This window comes from Musca vetustissima, unplaced genomic scaffold, assembly GCF_032173495.1.
Source record: "Musca vetustissima isolate MV318-11 ecotype Yass unplaced genomic scaffold, APGP_CSIRO_Mvet_v1 utg42572, whole genome shotgun sequence".
Taxonomy (NCBI): domain Eukaryota; kingdom Metazoa; phylum Arthropoda; class Insecta; order Diptera; family Muscidae; genus Musca; species Musca vetustissima.
Window position 1 is genome coordinate 39,262 of NW_026888761.1, and position 23,491 is coordinate 62,752.

Below are 23,491 nucleotides of genomic sequence, written 5' to 3' on the forward strand. Positions count from 1 at the left end.
ATTGTCATGTCAGTCAATCATTTTACTGTTTTATTTGTATAGAATACTAAATCTATCATCATTTAACATAGCTGCACATTTATTTAATTTACCTGCATATAATTTATTGAATATTATTAATTCCGACTTTTGGTCGATATTTCTTTATTTATATTTTTTTAATTATTCATTTAATTATTTATTTATTATACCCTACACAACTATGTTGTAAGGGTATTATAGCTTTGTGCATCCCCAAAAGTTTGTCCATCTGTCCATTATAATTTGTAAACACGATACAGGCCACAGTTATGGACCAATCTTCACGAAATTTTGCATGTAGGTTTTTGAAGAAGATCGCTGATCGCTTTGAAATTTTCCATGAGGTTCAAGTTACGGTCACCGACAACGCCTATAATTTTCGGTGATGATCAGATAATAATTTGCGATGAAGTGGACCGACAACTTTTTGTTGGTGTATAAAAAGTACATATATCTTACTCTTCATCAGTGATCATTCCAATCATTCCAAATTTAAGAGTTCAAGCTCCGCTCCATATTGAGTACTTTTTTGCATTATTCGTTTAGTTCTAGTACAACTTTCCCAGCCTTATCTGGCATCTTTGGACTAAGAGTAATCCTCATCCCAAATTTCAAGATTCTAGCTTCCACCGTTTCGTTTGGGGGTTGTATAGACTACTAAATCTATTTATTTAACATTTACATTTATTTAAATTACCTGCATACAATTTATTGAACATTATTAATTCCGACTTTCCGTCAATATTTCTTTATTTACATTTTTTAATTAATTATTTATTTATTTTTTTTTTTTTTTGTAAGTTGTCCTCGGAATGTTGTCGAGTATACTACGAAGGTTATTTGGCCGATATATCGCCATGCACATAATTATTTATTTTTGTACTGTTTAATCGCATTACTCCCGATAATGCCATACATTTTTACTTTCTAGGCATTTTTTGATCATTTTAAGATTAGAACAAAGCTTTTTGTGTATTTCCACCTACTGTGAAACTAAAAATATCGCTTTTCAATAATCAGCCTTTGTAGTATTTTCAAGAAAACTTGTTAAAAAGTTCTTAAAAGGTCAATGGTTCACATAAAGCTATTAACTATTAAGATTCGAGGACAAAGTGTTTTCTACAACTACAATTACATTTCTATTGAAACTCTTTTGTATTTCATGTTTTTTGACAAAACTTGCAATAAGTGGGTTGACAAACATAGCTTATAAATGACATTTAATATTCTCTATATAAACACCTACATTAAACCCTTTTTCAATTTCTCTATCACGTGGGAGTAAAAAATATTTCTTTCATAACAATTTTTGTTGCGAATGCCTTTTAAATTGCCTCCAGACATTTAACACAATTTGCATTTAAATTTATGCATTTCAATTCTTCTTTTTTATTGAAAATTGAAAGTTGTTTCTGCTTTTTGTTCTATTGCGTTTTTTTTTTTATTTAGTTCATCATTCCAGAACAATTTTTTTTTCTTCTTTGAATCCTTTTATCTAATATTAGTTCCCTTAGGATAAAACAATTTAAATGGACTTTTAACACATTTCGTATGCAAGAATAAAAACAAAAGTTAGGCATAGAAAAGAAGTTTATTTCTTTTTCGTTCAACTTTGAATATTGGAATTTTTCTGTTTGAAGTGAAACTGTTTGTTATTCAGCGAATGAAATGAGATTATTGATCAGATGTTAGCCATTTTTAAGAATTTGTTTATGTAAACTTGTACTTGCTTGGAAATTTTTGATAGATTTTATAAGATGTTAAGTGATGTATATTTTCTGAATATAGAATTTTAAACCCTTTTATTAGGTAATTGAAAATGTATGGACTTTGGTGCGTATGACTAACGACAGTACTTATACGCAATATGAACCAAATATTATCGATATGACCCTCAGGTTATTCGATCAATCTCTCAGAATATTGTTGTTATTTAATATTTATTGACATATTACTTCATGAGAATTTTAAATACGTCATAGTTTTACGAACTAATAAATATTTTATGGCCCTTGGTGCGTATTACTAACGACAGTACTTATAAGCAATATGTACCAAATATTTATATGCAATTCATTTTATTTTAGCATCCTTCCAGAATATTGTTGTATTTTTTTTTTAATATTAGAACTTTAGAATTTGTATATGTAAACGTAAAATTGATTTAAAGTGTGTGATATATTTTTTAGGAAATCTAAGTAGCATTTTCAGAAGGTAGAATTTTAAATCCAACAAAAATTTATGGACTTTGGGGCGTAAGACTATCGACAGTATTTATACGTAAAGCTTCATTTACACGATTGATGGTTTCTTCAAAATTTGTCTTTAAAATGCTTCAAACTCGTGTAAACAGCTAAATTTCTCCAAAATTTATTGATCAAAACCTTTGAAGATTTTATTGATGCCGTGTAAATAGCATCAAAATCGCATCTGGCAATATTGTTGACTAGAAATGTTTTGACAGCATGTTCATTCTTTTGATCAATATACATATATCATATGTTTTTATTTACACATTTTTGTTGCGGCAAGTGACAATGGAATTAAATCACTTACGAGTTAAATTATAAATAATAAATTAATATGAGATGGTAAGAGAACGTCAGACTTGAATAGCTGTCCCCAGTTGCTAAAAATCTCAATGTTATTGTCAGGCGTTCTCCGGGGCATATAGATTCCCTATAGTTAGTATTGGCCTTTTCTATTAATGGGGTGACTAGTTCAAGCACAGCATCAAAATCGTCTGGTGATATTCGTGCAAAGTTTTCGTATAGTTCGGGATCATTCCGTTTTATTCGCTCCCTAAAAGAAACATACACACCATCACCTTCCAAAAAAAAGGCCGAACCCAATGTTGCTTTTGTTTTCTTTTTTTTTTCATTGTTATCAGCATTTTGGTCAAACGTTGATCAAAATATTTTGAAATATATTGAAAGAATATTTTGATCAAATTTTTGAAGCGTGTAAATAGGACTTCTAAATATATTTTCAAATTTTTGACATTAGAAATTTTTGATAAATGCCTTCAATCGTGTACATGTAGCTTAATATGTATCTGATTCTTCCAAAATATTGTTGTTATTTAATATTTGTTGTCATATTACTTCATGAGGTAGAATTTTGAAACCGATACAGTTTTATGAACTAGTAAATAGTTTATGGCATTTGGTGCGTATTACTAACGACAGTACTCATACGTAATATGTACCAAATATCCATATGAGATTCCTTCGAGAATATTGATGTATTTTGAAAAGGTTTCTTAAATATTATTTACTAACCTTATACCATAGACAGACGACAGCCTTAATTTGCATTTAAAATTTCTTAATTTGAATTAATATTTACCCCTGACAGACGAGAGTTTCTGCATTTACGAAACAGTTTTTTGCTTCAAAACAATTGTTTTTCTGTGTGTAGGATACAATTTTTTTACATCTGTTTCGATATTTTTCGGGAGTACATCTTTATACAGTAAATGATACATGATATAATGGAGGAATAGCAACTGTGATCATAGCTAAAAAGCTCCCAATTTAAGAATTAGTTGAAATTATTTTCATAAATATAAATAAATTTGACAAGAAACAATTAATGTTCGACAGCATTGCCATATTGAAATTGCCTAATTCAATATAAATTCAGTTTGATTTTGTGCATTAACAACACATAAAAATGAGGATAATGTACAAGTTAATGTGAATTAAGGCTGTCGTCTGTCTAGGCTATTAAACAAATAGTATTTATATTTTAGAATTTTTTACTTTACAAATTTACTATAACTTATAAATAGAGTAACTTCTGGTAATGTGGACCATGCGTCAAATGTGGACCACCCCCCATATCTAAGAAAATGCTTGAAATATGCCAATACCGCCTTGATAAATGTTTTCCTAATTAGTGAAAACAATCATCAAACTTGGTTTTTAATAAATAATTGCAATGTTGAAAATTTAGTAGATGAAAATGTAGCTCTGATTGTGAAAGTGTGATTTGAAAATTTTTTAGCATAATAGTCGAACGATTTTGTAAAATAGTCCAACATTTTGTTTTTCTCGAATATAAAGAGGTTATGTGGGTTTCTTGTTTTCTTTAACAAAAATACACGTTTATCTGTAATTACTTTCGGTTATTTTAATTGTATGTTTTTTATTATTTGTATACTTCATGAGGTAATATATGCACCAAGTATAAATATGAGATGAGGTGCGTATGACTAACGACATCACTTATACGTAATATGTACCACATATCCATAGGAACTTCGGGTTGTTTTAGCATTCCTAGAGAATATTGTTGCATTTTTAAAGCTTCGTTTTTCGAAATACTTTTTAAATACTTTTACTTTATTAAATGTATAATCACATTTTATGTTATTTAATATTTGTGAACTTTTTCATTTGTTTACCCGTCCCTCCATTTAATTTTTTTTATATCATTTGTATATAATATTTTTTCAAATATTGTTTTTCCTACAAAAATTTAATACCACATAAATCACATTAAATATATACAAAAAATCTATATCTTCATTTTTCTTGTTATTGCCTAAATTCCCATATTTAATGCCTCGAGGGTCTACTGGGAATTTCCGCATTATTTTATGATTTATTGGCAATTAATCATTTATTTGTAAATATCTGTATGTAAGTATGTGCTATTATGCTTCGGTATGCATAAGGGAAAATGTTAATAATTTATAAGCCAGAAAATAACCTTGAATTGATTTTTTTTTCACCGAAAATTCAATTAGGCAGATTTGTCATACTTGAATCATTGCTTGTCAAATTTGAAATATTCATTATTGATACTTTTATATAAGAAAGAAAATTACGGAAAAATTTCTCGATAATGGAAGTTATGTAGAATATTTTTTTTATGGAAGAATAATGTAATACTGCATATTATTTTTGGAAAAAAGAAGAAGATAGCATAGAATGAGAAAAAAATTCTAACTTTTTGCGGTCACCACGTATACGTATACGTAAGGACATCAATTATCCATCACATGAAACCAAGTCTAATTGTTCGCATCTGCATGAATACGGTATATGCGGAGGTCCACTATATTATGAAAACCCACACTATATTTTTGCACCCCCCTCCTGAAGGGGGATTAATATGTTAAATTTGACATTCAAAATATTCACCGAAGACTCTTATAAATTATTTAATCAAAACACAACTCTATGTCACTTTAGTCACACCGGTTTTTAAGTTAGAACCTTAAGATTTTGCACATATATGCTTTGCTGATACTCCTAGAATGTTTGTCATAGAAAATAAGATATATCGGTTCACGTTTCAGTATAGCCCCCCAAATAACAGTACGTCTGATCTTCGGTATAGACTGTATTTTCTTCGGGTTCATATTTTGGAATAGCACCCATTTGAGAGTACCACGTCATTTTAGGTATTTTTTACGTCCTTACGTCATTATCCAACCGAAGCAGCTGTAATTTCGCATATCGAGTTTTCAGAGGATGGAATACCTTCTCGCTGAAATGTTTTTACTATGCGCCCATGTTTCGAACTCGTCCTCATGAAAAGGTCTACTATAAGTACACAATACCCGACATTGATTTTTTTATTTAAAAATAATCTTCGGCCTTTTAGATATGGGGGTGGTGTACATTACACGCATAGTTCACATTACCCGAAGTTACTTTAATATTTAATCATTGTCGTGGATTTAATACCAGTAACGCCATCTATCCCACAACCAGGAACTATTAACTTGATCTGCGTTAACTTTATCGACATTGTGTAAGGCCATGGTTTTTTTAATTGCTTCAATTATATTGGGGGTGGATATTTATTTTCTCATTGAGAGAAAACGAAAGAGTTTTGACACAACTGTAAACCCATGTTCGACACACCCCTGTAAGCGTACGCTCAACCAGAGAACACATAGTTAGTACTGTGTATCAACACCCCTCAGTTCCGTCTATGCTGTTGTTGAAGAAGGTTGTCGCGTCGGTTGTTTTCGCGTGTTCAAAATATATCACCACATACGAAGGTAATCGCGAGAGATAAAGTGAGAATTACTCTCACACACTTTATGGTTGTGTGACAAAAAAGAAAAATTAATAAAAATCAACCCATAATCGCGAACGTCGCTTTAAGCCTAGTCGAGCAAAATGAGAAAATTCGAAAATTAAAGTGTGTTAGTGAAATAAGCATTTTTATAATATATAATGAATTTGTGTAAATATAATATTAAAAATATTAAATATAATTATGATCTAATATATATTTTTTTTAAATATTGTGTTGTGAAAAATGTCATAACCTTAATGGTTAGTTTATAAAGGTGTTAAAAGAAGAATGAGTAAAGTAATTACCTTCATATCATTTTAAAATAAATAAATATTAATCAGTATATTTTCTAAGTGTTTGTCTGTGAATCATCAGAATTATACAATTATACTGTCTATGTTCTGAGCGCATCGTTTTATTGGTACGTGGGTATACATTTATAAACCAAATCGTACACATGAAAATGCTTTCATTTTTGAAATTGACACCCGGTTTTCTTTTGTAGCCGAAAACAGGTTTCTTAAAACATGAAATTTTCGATAAACTATAAAACCATTGTTTGTGTAGTTAAACCGTTTATTATGAAATAGTAATATTTTTAAATACAAAACATAAAAAGAGAAAAATATTTAAACAAAAAATTACTTTCAAAATTTAATCGATGACAAAAGTGATATCATTTGTGTTAAAAATGCTTTCGCCAGATTTAAAATGTCAGTATTTTCAAATGGAATACATGGATAAAACCTTCAAAGCGCGATTTGCTGTGTTTTATAAAGTTACAGAATTCTAAACTTAAAATGTGTCGTTTGTTTTGAAAGTGGTTTAAAATCATTTTGAGATATTTAAAGGTTCGGGTTTGAAAAATATTGTTATGTGGTATTAATTTTGTTTTTATATTTAGCCCTTCAACATCATGGGCTATATAACGTAATATGTTTTGGAAACAGATTTAGGGTCGGTAAATCTGTGAACAAGTAAAAAAAAAACTTAGAAAATCAATCCAATAGCATGAAACATAGGAAAATTTGGGATAAAACCAAAAATACCGAAAATTAAAAAAAAAGACGGAAAAAATAATTTTTGTTGTTAAACGAATTCTTAAAGTGCTAAAACTAAAACTCGAATTTAGGAATGATTAGATGGATAATTTATGTGTAACTTAAGCAATAGTCATAGCTAAAGTATGGAAATGCGCTCTTACTGCTATCGGATGGTTACAAAGTAAATTGACCCCATCACTTGTATATGGGCACTTCCGCAGTCACGTACACGACTTTCAGAGGCCAAATCAAACTTTAAATGTTAAATAAATCAAAAACAATTACATTTTTAACAATTCTCCCTTAAGGGGACCCCACTCATTCTCGGTTTCAAAAAATGGAATTTTGTATTTTGATTTAATTCGAAGTTACACTAATTCAAGAATGTCCCAATAAATTGTCAAGTGGAAATCTCAACAAATTTTGAAGATATAGCCGATTTATTACATCAAGTGACGGCAAGAGGGCTTCTCAAACTTAAAACGCATTTTTCTCCAAAAAGCGTTTTTGCGAATGGCGGGCACGATAACTCAAAAACTAATAATCCGATCGATTACAAATTTCGGGACGTTTCTCTGTGAGTGTATAGCTATAGTAAAGACTAGGATAAAGCCATTCGGCGAAGATCTTCCTTATTTTTAACTTAGTTTGTGGTCAAAAATAGGCGATTTTCCAGTTTTAAAGTTCCGCCATTTTGTTAATTGTTGTGCGAAGTCAATAATCCTAGTTCATACGAGAGCCAGACATGTACTCTTTTTAACCACGTTGGAATTTTCGGATTCCGATGTTCCAGTGAGGAGTTATCATGCCCCCTACCAAAAATAAGGACTTTTCTTTAATCACAAAAAACAACAACAAAACTACAACACAATTTTTTGTAAATTATTATTATTTTTTTTCTTTTTAAATCTTCTAATATATATGTGCAAAGTTATAAACCTTAACAAGCATTGGTATTCATTTACCATCCCATTTAAAATCTTAAAAATAAAAAAACGTGAATGGGGGTAGGTTCCCTTAATACTTTTTTGTAGAACTTTAGGAGTAAAAAAATCAGTGGTAAACAAAATTGAGGGCCTCCGGTTTTTATCTTTCTATATAAAAGGCACAAAAGGGCGGTCACTCACGCGGCTTCAAATATACATGACTTTAGACATCATAGCTAATAATGGGAAAACGATGCGAATTGTGTGAATATTTTGAAATTTTATTTTTACCTGCTCTCTTATGTATGTACAAATATGAGAAGCTTTATTATTGCACTTTTAAAATTTCAAAATTTGGCATATCCTTTATTTGCGAAGGATTTTTCTCAGTCACTCACGCGACCTTTTTGATTTTGCAGTTTTTATTTCTACAGTGCCTGCATTTATAGTATTTAAATTGGTATTTATGCTATGAAGAAAAAATGACAAATGCCTTTCTTTGTATTTTTTGCTGTTACTTCACGTATTTAAGCACAATTAAAGAAACAAATTCTTCGACTTTGGTTTACCTTTTGCCGGAAATGCCTATATTCAAAAATTGTTAAATATTCCATCTAATATTTCCCTTCAAATTTTTGAAAATACATTTTTTCGAATGTAACAAATGAAAACAATTGCATTTTTAATATAAATATGGAGAAAGTATCCTGGAAATAATTACACCAATTCAACGATTTTTATTACCGTTTGTAATACCAAAATAAATGACCCTAAGTTATTTATGAATATTGGACCGGCGAAATAAATTGCGGTATTTTATGATATATTTCACCTAGGTGTTTGGGAATTTTTTCTTTATTTGATTTTAAGTTCTTAGAGGACCCGTTGAATATAGCACACAATAACATAACATTGCCCCTTCAAACTTAAAATTAAATTCGAATACAATATTAAAAATAACGCCTATTTAAGAACCAATTTTGTATGAGTATCTCCCAAAACTATTAAATGCCAGACATCAGGCATGTTTTAAGACCTAAAATTTATGAGTGATTTTTTTGTGGACAAATATCTCGCCTTGTGGTATTTAGTTTACAATTCAAAAAAATAAGGACGGACGGATGTGTATGCAAAAATATTCCTCAATCGAGTTGTCTGAAGAAATGTAATCTCAAAAATATAGCCTGCAATAGCCGCCTAAAAAGATATAAAGATTTTTCTTCCTGCAGTTTAGAGTTAGCAGTAAAAAAATTGTGACACCGTGTAATAAATGAATAGTTTCATATATTTCAGAAAAAACTTATAGACCTATAGTGAAAAAATACAAAAATAAATTCCTAATTATGGCCATTAGAGCATTAGCTGGGCAATTGTGCCAGGTTGTTAACTTAATATATTACAACATGGAACTACAATGAACATTATCTTTGAAAACCAGAAATTACAAATTACAGCTACTTCGTTCGGAAAAAAAGGTCAGTATCCTCAAAATAACTTATATCTGTCGGTACCATAATATGTGGGCTATTTCTAAACATGCGCCTTCATATTAAAAATTTCAGCCAGGAGGTATTTTCAGAATTCTTGTTGTTTTATCCAGCATTTGAAAAACATGGCTAATTATACACTTCACCACACTGTGGTACAGGGTATTATGTCTTTGTGCATATGTTTGTAACAGACAAAAAGAATCGATTTATGCATGTCCGCCGGTCCGTCCGTCCGTCTGTCCATGTATTTTTGTTAACAAAGTACAGGTCGCATTTATGATCCGATTTGAATGAAATTGGAGAAAATCGGTCCACGTTTAGGCATAGCTCCCATATAAGGGTACCCCCCAATTTTCGGTATTTTGAGGGTATTTAGCGCGTTTTTTGACTGAATTCGCTGAAATTTGGCACTTTGAGTTCTTATTGGGTAGCAAATCTCCCCACTAAAAATTATAAATATAGGTCTATTTTTTCTGATAGTCCCCATATATGGGTACCCCCAATTTTCGGTATTTTGGGGTTCTTGAGCTCGTTTTATAACTAAATTCTCTCAAATTTTGTACATTGGGTTCTTATTGGGTACCAAATTACTCCACTAAAAATTATAAATATAGGTCCATTTTTTCGGATAGTCCCCATATAAGGGTACCCCCAATTTTCGGTATTTTGGGGGTTTTTGGGGGATCGTATTTTTCGACCGAATTCGCAGAGATTATTATTGGGTAGCAAATCTCCTTATTAAATTACAAATATAGGTCTATTTTTTCTGATAGTCCCCATATAAGGGTACCCCCAATTTTCGGTATTTTGTGGTTCTTGAGCTCGTTTTATAACATTGGGTTCTTATTGGGTACCAAATTACTCCACTAAAAATTATAAATATAGGTCCAGTTTTTCTGGTAGTCTCTATATAACGGTACCCAAAATTTTTGGTATTTTGGGGTTTTGATCGCATTTTTCGACCGAATTGACTGCAATTTAGTACGTCGAGTTCTTATTAGGTAACAAATCTCTCCACTATAAATCATAAAAATAGGTCAATTTTTTCGTTTAGCCCCCATATAAGGGTACCCCCAATTTGCGGTATTTTGGGGTTGTAACAGGCAAACAAATCGAGATTTTTGTTGAAATCGGGTCAGATTTAGATATAGCTTCCATATATAGTTTCGTCCGATTTAAAGTAAATTGTGCACCAAACTCCCAATATTGTTCCGATTGAAGCAACATTTTGCACAGAGTACCGAATTAGGTCCCGACTAATGTATGCGAAATTTCTATATCAACAAGATATTGTAGATATTAACATGTCTTGCATGTACCCATAGTGGTGAAGGGTATCATATAGTCGGCCCTGTTCGACTTTTGAACTTTCCTTACTGGTTTTCATTGAATTCTACATAAAGGAACGATATTTATACAAAATATTTAATATTTTCTATTTATATGTTTTAAATATTTTTTTTTATATGGCAAAAAAATACAAATCTAATAATAATTCTATTCCCCTTTCTCTTTTCAGCAAAAATGACCGTTTAAATTGAAACAACAAAATCAAAATTTTAAATCAATAACAACAACAATACATTTTAAACACCATACATATTCAACAACAATATCCTCATCAAATAATTTTTGTTTGGAAAATTGTTCTTCTTTATATACTGGAAATTCGTACGCATGTTGTCGCCAATGTCAGTAGCAACATTAAGAACATTTTTAACTAAATCTAAAACTATATCAGCGACAACTACAACCATCCCAACCACAACATCAAAATCTACCATACATATGCAATTTAATCAAAATTTTCTAAAATTTGATTAAAACTTCAAAATTAATTTTCTCTACCCAACCCCCCTCACACCCTCTTCTTTTCGAGCAGAATCAATCAGGGAGCAGCAGCAACTTTTTTTCGGTGTGATTGCAAAATTGGTTTTATATTTCTGGAACGTGTTTCGCACTCTCTATTTGTCTTGTGAGAGCACATCCAAGCACAAACACACCCCCTCTCTATTTGGATTTTTCTCTTCTTTGTCGACAAATATCCAACAAAAATAACACCATTCACCATAACTTATCCCAGAAATCTATCCAACTATGAATTTATATCATAATCCAAACAACGATGATGAATGTGACAATTCAATATCATCCCAATGTGAAATCAACACCAAAAATGTCACTTCCACTTCGAACAACATCATCGCCACCACCACCGCCACCAACCGCTGTGGCACTGCAATTCTTCCCTCACACATTTGGCAATGTGAAAAGAAAATGACAACAGCAACAAATGTGAACGTGAATTTTCAAAATGGCAAACTATCATCACAGAGTCAGGCGTTGAAACGACAAGCCCGTTCTGCCACTGTGAGTTGGGCCATGTCAGCATCATCAATGACAGCGGAGGGTAGTGATGAGGCATCATCCACCACCTCCTCCCACTCTTTACACAATGGCAATGCTGATGATGACGATGCCACTGCTTCGACATTTGCTCGTAAATTGTATCACAGTAATACCTGCCCGGAAGAAAAGAAATTGCTAGTGAATACAGAAGCAGCAGCAGCCACAGTCAGTGCAGCAACATCATATATCCATCAAACCCAAAAGTGGCGCGAAAGACCCCGGGGGCGATATCCAACTACCAGTAAGCAGAGTAAGCGTAACAGCAGCCCATCGAAACCAGTGATATGGAATCTATTCAATTTTGGCAAAATGCACAACTTGCATCGACCACAACAAACAACAGCAAAAGCAACAACAACACTAACACAATTGTGTAAATATTTCCTAGTGATGTTAGTTATATTGCCCAGCGTATTGGCTGTACCAAGCCTGGATTTGCAGCACCAACACCACCCACAACAACAGCAACAACCTAATGCATTGCCTTTCCATGAAGGTAAACTAGTAAAGACCAATAGCAACAATAACTACAACAATGCAGCCACCTCAACCACCACCGGTAATAAAGCAGCAACAACGACATTAGCAGGAGCAACAACAGCAATTAGTCAACATGTAAATAGTAGCAATAATTACCAGAATAGCAGCAACAGTCGCCACAACAACAACAATAGTGACAACGACCTGTACATAACCTCAAATGATATGAATGCTACCAATTCGGCTGTTAAGATAATCCTAAATGATTATAGCGATGCCTTCTCACAAATAATCAATAATGAAAATGAGCAACAACGTCAGCAACAGCTGCACCACACTGGCCATCAAAATTCCACAAGTCCTGCTGCTGATGATTATTTATTACAATTTCATGACGATTTGTTAGATAGTTTCCGCGGTACACACAGTCTGCCCCGCCAACCAATGTATACGAATGAATTTGCTGTGCATATTCCCGCTGGACCAGAAATGGCTGATCTAATTGCAAATAGATATGGTTTTACCAATATGGGTCAGGTAAGTTTGGAAAGCAAAATATTTGTTTATTAATTATTTTTAAATGTATAAAATATATTGGAAATCAAATAATATATGGAAATTTTTAAAAATACCAATTTAAAAATCTATTGCAATCATACGTATAACTAACGACATTATTAATACGCCACAAAATTATTTGCAATCGATCAATCGACCACAGTGACGTACCAATCGTACGCCACATTTACTTGAGTTATACCCAAAATAGAAAATTTGTGGTTTTAGACGTGACTTAATTTTGTGTAGTATAATATAATTGTTGTTTATATATCTAATATAAATAAGGCCAAAGTTTATCCTTTTTCCAGTTTTTAATAGTCTAAAGTAATGTTGAGAATATAGGAACTTATATACTGCTTGCAGAGCTATTTAAATAATTTGAGCTGTACACATAAATACGTTCTTTTTAAAAGTATATTTTATATACTAATAAAAAGGCGACTATCTTCGATTGGAAAATTAACAAAATACTTATTAAAAAATTGGCCATATAAAAGCATGGGCATATATTGAACACTTTCTGGACAATGATACGTGTAACTACGCTACAAAAATAAATTACCTATAATCAATATCAATCAATATTGAACAACACTGGCACGTATAAGTGACGACGCCAATCATACGCCAAATCTATTTGAATCGTACACCAAATAGCTAGTTTGTGATTTTAGACTTTTATATTATTCAAAATTTCCTGGTGTAAAGTTTCGTAGTGTTGGTGTCATTAACGGATCTTCTAGGGGTCTTCTTTGGCCAAAATCCATCCTACAGGCACATTTCGTGATGATTGGTCCATAACTGTGTCTTGTATCATGTTTACAAATTATAATGGACAGACGGACGGACGGACAAACATGTCTATGTCTATCGATTCAGCTAGTCGAGGTATGACGATTGGTATTCTTATGATGGGTATAACTTGGTATGATTTTTTAAATTGCTTAATTTTGGTAAATGTTACTTATTCGTAATGAAATTAAAGGAATTGCTAATTTAAGACGGAATAACACTACTTACATTTTTCCTAACCCATTCTGTGATTTGAATTTTTTATGTTCTTAACATGAATCTAAAACATTACATTAACACTATACGATCACATTTTTCTAAGCTAATGGGTTTTGAAGGTAAATTCATCACTTTCTCTACATCTGATAAGAATATTGTGCAAATTTATAATATCATAATACTGTCTAAAAGTCCTCATCCTCGAATCCTCAGTGGGAACATTTTCTACTGAAGATACCTTAAAATATCAAATTACAAACATAATCGTCAAAATACCAAAAATCGCTATATATTGCTGCGTATAAGTAGTGGTATCGATCATATGGCACATATTTCCCGTAGGGCGTATAAGTAGTGACATCGATTATACGTCACCTGTATAAAAATGCATTTTTAACACATAATTGTGCAGTTTTTTGTTTTGTTGTGTTTTTTTTCTACGCCCTGTATGATCCTTAAAAAATTATTTAAAAAATCTACGCCCTGTATGTTCCTCAAAAAAAAAAAAAAAATATTTAAAAAATCAGATTTGAATGAAATTTGGCACAGCTCATATATTTGCCCCAAGGACTAACCCTATTGAAATTGATGAAAATCTGTTCAGATTTAGATATAGCTCCCATATAGTGTCGCCCAATTTAAGGTAAATGGTGCACCAACGTCCCTACAAATCTTTTGAATTTCACGAATTTTGGCATAGCGTACTAAATTAAGTCTAGAATAATGTGTACCAAGTTTCGTGGAAATTCAGATTGATTCAGATTTGTATATAGCTCCCATATATATTTTCGTCCGATTCACTTCAATTGATGCACAAAAGTCCCTTGGTTTACTTAAAATCGGACGAATATATATATATATATATAGGAGGTGTATGTAAATCTGAACCGATTTTCACGAAGCTTTGCACACATCATTCTAGACTTAATTCAGTACCCCAGACATAAAATTCGTATAGATAGATTTGCACGAATTTATTCTGATTTGATGATACGGGGTTGCCCATATTCGACGGACCCATGTTTTTTTTTTTAAATCAAAGAACAAAATAAAAATTTGGCAATGTTAATCATTTAATTTGTTCCAAGTAGATTTGTTTACATACATTTTTGAATATTATATCTCTCAAATGGCCGCCTCTGGCGTTGATGACGTATTGTGCCCTTTTTGCTGCATTTTCCATGGTTTTTTGCCAACATTTCGGGCGGAATAGCGGCTATTTCTTCACGAATGTTGTTATTTAGCTCTTCTACGGTCCTTGGCTTCTTAACGTAAACCTTTGACTTCAAATATCCCCACAAAAAGAAGTCAGGCGGCGTCAAATCGGGTGAAAGCGGTGGCCAGTCCAAATCACCACTTTTCGACATAAAACGGCCCGGAAACAAATTCCTCAGAAAATCGATAGTTATGCGACTTGTGTGCGGTGGAGCGCCGTCTTGTTGAAACCAGAACTGCTTCATACGCTTTCGACGAATAATTGGCATCACAGAATTGGTCATCATGTCGCGGTAACGCTCCTGATTGATGATAACAGCATGGCCATTTTCATTTTGGAAGAAAAACGGCCCAATGACCGTTTTCGCACTAACGTCGCACCAAACTGTGACTTTTTCGTCTTGAAGAGGCACTTCTTGAATCTCCTGAGGATTTTCTGTGGCGTAAATACGGCAATTTTGCTTATTTACGGTCCCATTCAATGTGAAATGGGCTTCATCGGACATGATAATTTTATTCCAAAATTGCTCGTCATCTTCGGCCATTTCGATGACTCTTTGGGCCCATTCCTATCGACGAGCTTGTTCGCAGGCAACATTCTGCGTCAATTGAATTTTGTACGGGAGCAAATGCAAATCAATGCGAGTAATCCGTTGTAAAGTGGACCGAGCCATGCCCAACGGCTGAGAATGGCGTTTTTGGGATGTTCTTGGGGACCTTTCAACACTGGCTCGTACGGCAGCGATATTCTCGGCCGATCGCCTTGGTCGACTTTTATATTGCATCTTCGGATTGGAAAGAGCCTTACCAGTCGAAATTTTTTCGTATAAACGCTTAATGGTGCTCTTAGAGTTTTCGCAATTGACTTCTTCTGTTGAATGTAAATTTAAACTATTTCAGAGCGCTCGCGTGTCATGTATTGGTTGATGGTAAAAATCTGCTTGGACTGACGCTTCAAACGCGGTATGTCGTTAAGCGATGTGCCATCTCTGTCAAAAGTTATGGCGTTGCCAGATGGGTCCATCGAATATGGGTAACCCTGTAGCTCCCCTATATATTTTCGTCCGATTTAATGTAATTGATGCACAAAAGTCCCTATATATCATTCGATTTGCATGAATTTTGGTCTGGGGTACTGAATTAAGTCTAGAATGATGTGTGCAAAGCTTCGTGAAAATTTACATTCACCTCCTATATATATTTTCGTTCGATTTTAATTATACGAAGTAATCAATGGATGTCTGATTGAGATTAAATTTTAAACCGTGCAGCATACCCAATGGCGTGTGTCAAGTTTGCTTTAAATTGATTTACAAAATTTAGCATAGGTTGCACAATGACATGCGTAGGGATTGATGTTAGTCGGTTTAGATATAGATAAAGATCACATATTTTAGTTCGTCCAATTTCATGCCAATGTTCATTCAAAAAGGCGACGTCTGTTAGGATACATATGTAGAATATACCCAAAGTGGTGAAGGTTATCATATAGTCGACCCCGTCCGACTTTACTACTTTCCTTACTGGTTTAATCTAATTCTTGTGTACTTACTTAGCTGGCTTGTTACAGAACGGTTGTTCCATAAGCCGAGCTTAAAAAAGATTTCCAAGCGCGTCGGTCTTGTGCGCAAATCCACCAATTTGGAAAACCACGTTCCAAGATGTTGCTTTCTACTTGTTCTTTCCATATAATTCCTGGCCTTCCCCTTCTACGGGAACCATCAGTAGGCTCGTTTTTAAGCCTTTTGAGCTGGGGCATTCTCATTCATCCGCACAACATGGCCTAGCCACCGTAGTCGCTGCAGCTCAATACGACTGACTACGTCGTGTGTAGTCCTCAAAAAAATTGTTGTTGCAGTATTTTTTATAATAGTAGATTTAACTGGTTTAATTTTCATAGGTTCCATATTTTTTATGATATTGACTCCGGTTATTTTTTTACTATTTCCACAAATACTATAAACATCTATGTATTTTGCTAATTTTGTACAGACACGACAGGGGTTTTTTGCTTTCGTTTTTGCTGAATGACATATTGCCAAAAATTAAGTAAATATTTATTGTGGATTAAAACTTTTTATGGGCCTAAATGTACTGGAAACATTTGCCTAAGTAGCAAATGAATCATGAAAACAATGACTGATATTGATGTATCTATGTTTGTTTGAGTGTGTATATGTATGTATATGTCCACGAATTTAATAGCATGCCTTTAGGCTTTTGAGCATTAAAAAGAAATGCGTAAAGGCAAAAACAAGTAGCTTATAGTACAAACAATATATAATAGCTGATTGTATGGCAGCAAAAGACCTACAAAATGTTTATCATAAAAATATTTGCTTATTTTCGGTTTATGACGACATCGTAAGTACATCGCGAATGAATTGCCACCGCCTTATATAGTATATTTTTATTAATCGTAAACCATTTGAATGTCCTTCCTTTGTTTTCTTCCAATGAAAATCTATATAGGATTTAATAACAACACAGCATAATTTCAAGAGTTTGATATTTATAGAAACAAACATACATATGTTTTCAGTTTGTTTACTTTATGAACAATATAGCTCGCCTCTACCCTCTGCAATTCAATGACCTTCACGCATACTGCTTTACCATATGAAAGGAAAACAAAAAATCCTATTCATATTAATTTTATTGCTTTTATCATCAAGTAAATGACCAATGAATGAATTTATATAAATTATTTGGCCCCCGCCATCACACGAAATATCCACACCCATGGGAAAATTCCGACAGATTGGCATTTATATGGTTAATGTTGTATAACAATAGGATACGATATAATCAAGGATGATAAAGCTAAAACAAAATTCATGTTGCTTAGTCTTAATTTTCTCCAATGGGGAAAACTATTTTCTATACTTGGGAAGAGTTACCCTTTATAAATAAGCCATTTCAAAAGCCGTACCAAAATAGACCAATGTTTGTTTGTCTATATTCCGAGAAAAATTCTAAATTAAATATGAGATTATTTTTAATTTATATTACTTTAATAAATTAATTTTTTATTATGTATACTTAGTCGTCATGTCAAATTACCACGAAAATTATAATATGTTCACACCTTTGTCCAGTATCCATTTCAGAAAGTACATTACTATTATTAGTTCGTGGAAATGAAAAAATAATTTGGAAGCGAAAAGCTAATTTGTTATTCGTGGAAATGAAAAAATAATTTGGAGGCGAAAAGCTAATTTGTTAATTGTGTTGGATGGGGTTTAAATAAATGCTATAGTTACGTGTGGTAAATTACAATAATTTGTAACACCCCGAAATATGCAATTAATAATACTTAAATGGAAATCCCTGAATGTAGGCCACATGAAATATGAGTGTGTTTAATATATAAATAAACATATTGTGGTAGGAAACGATTCATATGTATAAGTAGTATTAAACAGGATGTTATTAAAGTGTAGAGATAAATATTTTATTAGGACCATACAAGGCGTAGATTTTTTAAATAATTTTTTTTCAAAGGTCATACAAGGCGTAGTTTTTTTAAATAATTTTTTTCAAAGACCATACAAGGCGTAGATTTTTTAAATAACTTTTTTCAACGACCACACAAGGCGTAGTTTTTTTTAAATAATTTTTTTCAAAAACCATACAAGGCGTAGATTTTTTAAATAACTTTTTTCAACGACCACACAAGTCGTAGTTTTTTTTTAAATCATTTTTTTTTTTCAAAGACCATACAAGGCGTAGATTTTTTCAATCAGTTTTTTTAAGACCATACAAGGCGTAGATTTTTTCAATCAGTTTTTTTTAAGACCATACAAGGCGTAGATTTTTTAAATAACTATTTTCAACGACCATACAAGGCGTAGTTTTTTTAATCATTTTTTTTTCAAAGACCATACAAGACGTAGATTTTTTATATAACTTTTTTCAACGACCATACAAGGCGTAGATTTTTTAAATAACTTTTTTCAACGACCATACAAGGCGTAGATTTTTTAAATAACTTTTTTCAACGACCATACAAGGCGTAGATTTTTTAAATAACTTTTTTCAACGACCATACAAGGCGTAGATTTTTTAAATAACTTTTTTCAACGACCATACAAGGCGTAGATTTTTTAAATAACTTTTTTCAACGACCATACAAGGCGTAGATTTTTTAAATAACTTTTTTCAACGACCATACAAGGCGTAGATTTTTTAAATAACTTTTTTCAAATAATTTTTTTTCAACGACCATACAAGGCGTAGTTTTTTTAAATCATTTTTTTCAAATAATTTTTTTTTTCAACGACCATACAAGGCGTAGTTTTTTTAAATCATTTTTTTCAAATAATTTTTTTTTTCAACGACCATACAAGGCGTAGTTATTTTAAATAATTTTTTTCAAATAATTTTTTTTCGAAGACCATACAAGGAGTAGATTGGCGTAATTTGTGTACCCTTCACCACACTGTGGTACAGGGTATTATGTCTTTGTGCATATGTTTGTAACAGGCAAAAGGAATCGAGATAGACCCATGGTTGCTTCTGAGAATATGCATAGAATCACTTTCTGAGTCGATATACGCATGTCCGTCCGTCCATGTATTTTTGTTAACAAAGTACAGGTCGCATTTATCATCCGATTTGGATGAAATTTGGCACAGTCAATTATTTGGCCCGGAGACGAACCCTATTGAAATTTGGAGAAAATCGGTTCAGATTAAGATATAGCTCCCATATATAGTTTCGTCCGAAAAAATGTTGCACAGAGTTCCGAATTAGGTCTAGACTGATGTCTGCGAAGTTTTGTTAAAATCGGTTTAGATTTAGATATAGCTCCCATATATGCTTTCGTCCGATTTTTTGGTGAATGATGCACCAAACTCCCAATATTTTTCCGATTTGGACAAAATTTTGCACAGAGTACTGAATAAGATCCAGACTGATGTCTGCGAAGTTTTGTTAAAATCGGTTCAGATTTAGATATAGCTCCCATATATAGTTTCGTCCAATTTGTTGGTGAATGGTACACCAAACTGCCAATATTTGTCCGATTGGGACAAAATTTTGGACAGAGTACTGAATTAGATTCAGACTGATGTCAGCGAAGTATTGTTAAAATCGGTTCAGATTTAGATATAGCTCCCATATATAGTTTCGTCCGATTTTATGTGAATGATGCACCAAACTCACAATATTTGTCCAATTGAGACAAAATGTTGCACAGAGTACTGCATTAGGTCCAGACTGATGTCTGCGAAGTATTGTTAAAATCGGTTCAGATTTAGATACAGCTCCCATATATAGTTTCGTTCGATTTTTTGTGAATGACGCACCAAACTCCCAACATCTGCGAAGTTTTGTCAAAATGGGTTCAGATTTAGATATAGCTCCCATATAAAGTTTCGTCCGATTCTATGTGAATGATGCACCAAACTCTCACCATTTGTCCGATTGGGACAAAATTCTGCACAGAGTACTGAATTACATTCAGATTGATGTCTGCAAAGTTTTTTTAAAATCGGTTAAGATTTACATATAGCTCCTATATATAGTTTCGTCCGATTTTTTTTTTTTTTTTTTTTTTTTTTTTTGTGAATTATACACCAAACTCCCAGTATTTGTCTGATTGAGTAAAATTTTGCATAGCGAATGCTATTGGGGGAAAAAATAATGCGTAATAGGGTTTGTTGAAATCGGTTCAGAGTTTGATATAGGTATTATATATATTTTTGTTCGATTTTATGTAAATAGTGGTTACACGAAATTTGGCAGAGGGTATTAAATTGAATATAGTGAATACAAAAGACAAATGGTTTATACAACTGCTACTCAATTGGGTCCATGTGTTTATAATATATAATTTGACTCGATTTCATACAAATGATACACCAAGGAATCCAAGTCTGTCCTTTTTGCATGCAACTTTTTCATTGATTTCAGAATGGTATGTGTTTGGGTTTTTCAATTGGTTCAAATATTTAACTAGATAGCACATTTAATTTTGACTTTTGAACTTTCCCTACTGGTTTTTAATTAATTTTTTTCAAAGAGCTCTCCATACTGGTTTTTAATTGATTCTTTTTTTTTCAAAGACCGAACAAGGCGTAGATAGGCGTAATTATTTTTTAATATATTTTTTTTTCAAAGACCATACAAGGCTTAGATTTAAATATATGTATATATATATATATATATATATATATATATATATATATTCCTAGCTGACTTCCAGCAACATTCTCATTATTTCTCTCTAAAGAAATAAAAACATTAAGCATTTTTTGTTCCAGGAATAGCTGAAAAAACCCGAATTATTTTACCCATGATAATATTAACTTATATTGATGCATTTTTCCATTTATTTGTTTCTCATATAAAAATTACCTGAAAATATTTGCATTTCATTTTGTTCACATTTTTTCCCACACCCCTGGGAACCATTTATATAACATGGTTTTTTATTTATTATCTATAGAATAATATTTCACCTTGATTAATATAACATTTTTTGTTTAACTATTTTTATTTTGTTTTGGTATATCAGTTGACTTTTTTTACTTTGTTTTGAAATATCACATAAATACTTGAAAAAAAAGTGTAGAGAAAATATTTGTCTTTCATTTATATTTTATGTACAAAATTCTCCCATGGGCTGCATTCCAAAAAAAAATCGTTGATGCAATAATATGTTTTCATATGGCGAATCCTTTTTGGTTTTGTTTAATAGTTTATTTTCCATGTTTGTTTTTTTATAATTGTTCATTTCAAGCAATTAAAAATAAATTCAATGAAACATTAATAGTATATATGAAGTGGTTTTGTTCTTGTTCTTGTCGGAATTGTGTAAATGATTAATATAGAATCAATTTTCAATTAATATTATTAAGTTGAAATGTGTAATATATTCTGCCATCTCAATTAATTAAAAAAATTTGAGACAGACAAATTTTCGATGAGGTGGTAGAGAGCAGTATAACAAAAATTAAAACTGACCCAAATATTATTAATAATATAAAGGATATTGACCTAAAAATATCGGTTAAAAATCCAACTCTATTGTAGACCTTCAAAAAAAATATTCTTTAAAAATCCAACTCTATTGTAGACCTTGCAAAATAAATCTTTAAAAATACAACTTTATTGTGGACCTTGAAAAAACATCTTTAAGATTTTGAAAAAATATTCTTCTTTTTGCCTTTGAGAAAATATTCCTTAAAAAATCTACGCCTTGTGTTGGACCTTGAAAAAAATTATTTTGTGGTGGTCCTTAAAAAAATCGTTGACAAATCCATGCTTGTCGTGAGTCCTTCAAAGATATTCTTTGACAAATCTACGCTTCCCTTCAAGGAATATTCTTTGACAAATCCACGCTTGTTGTTGTCCCTTCAAAAAATATTCTTTGACAAATCTACGCTTGTAGTTGTCCCTTCAAGGAATATTCTTTGACAAATCCACGCTTGCAGTTGTCCCTTCAAAAAATATTCTTTAAAAACTCCACGCCTGTGTTAATCCTTAAAGAAACATTTTTTTTAAATCCACGATTTTACGCCCCTTATAATTTTGATATATGTTTATAATATCCAACATCTAATTAAAATCGATGTTCTCCATTCTATTCAAATTATTATCCTTATCTTTCATCCGAACTAAAAATCATTTAAAAATAAGATTTGCAAAATCCAATCGGAAATAAAACCACTTTCAGGGCAGATGAAAAATACAAACACAACTACAAAATATTATGACCTCAGACACTTCAAACACACACACACTTACTCCCACAGTCAGTAGCCGCCGCTGGCCTTTTAAAAGGGGAGAATTTTTACATATGGAACATATTATATAGACACTCAAACTTTAAACGGACCGACAACACTTTTGACAATGATAGTAAATTTAGGGCAATATCAAAATAAGACATACAAACTTGAACACACACTGACACATTTCCCAACTCCTAACAATGCCAACATCATAAGACGTAGGCAAATCTTATATATCCGTTGATCTATGCTTTTAGTGTGTGTTAGTTCATAGTTTATATTATTTCCTTATGCTTATCTCACTCTTTCGTCTCGTCTCAAAATCCAAAGTGATCTCTCTCTTGGCCTTTCTTACTTGCAGTTAGGTTCAGATCTATGCATATGTGGGGAATGAATTTTTAGTTCAGGAAACAGAACAACAACTAAACAAGTTTACAAAGCAATTGTAATACTTGTACCAACAACAAAAACACATACTACGTACGTATGTATGTGTGCCTGTAGTTGTTGCTGCTGTTGTTGGCAAACAAACATAAGCATTGTTTTAAAGGATACAT

The 23,491-nt window shown here is 32.1% G+C and overlaps 2 protein-coding genes across 2 annotated transcripts in view; both read left to right on the forward strand.

The window, feature by feature from the left end:
- Positions 1 to 11,055, forward strand: part of LOC133336592 (uncharacterized) — a 31,444-nt gene extending 20,389 nt beyond the window's left edge. Inside the window, exon 2 of the mRNA XM_061544872.1 lies at positions 11,039 to 11,055. Coding sequence (XP_061400856.1) covers positions 11,039 to 11,055 — 17 coding nt within the window. The remainder of the gene's footprint in view (positions 1 to 11,038) is intronic.
- Positions 11,056 to 11,616: 561 nt separating this feature from the next.
- Positions 11,617 to 23,491, forward strand: part of LOC133336593 (furin-like protease 2) — a gene marked incomplete at its 3' end in the record, with an annotated part of 57,334 nt that continues 45,459 nt past the window's right edge. Inside the window, exons 1-2 of the mRNA XM_061544874.1 lie at positions 11,617 to 12,178; positions 12,317 to 12,945. Of these exons, the coding sequence (XP_061400858.1) occupies positions 11,617 to 12,178; positions 12,317 to 12,945 (1,191 nt within the window). The remainder of the gene's footprint in view (positions 12,179 to 12,316; positions 12,946 to 23,491) is intronic.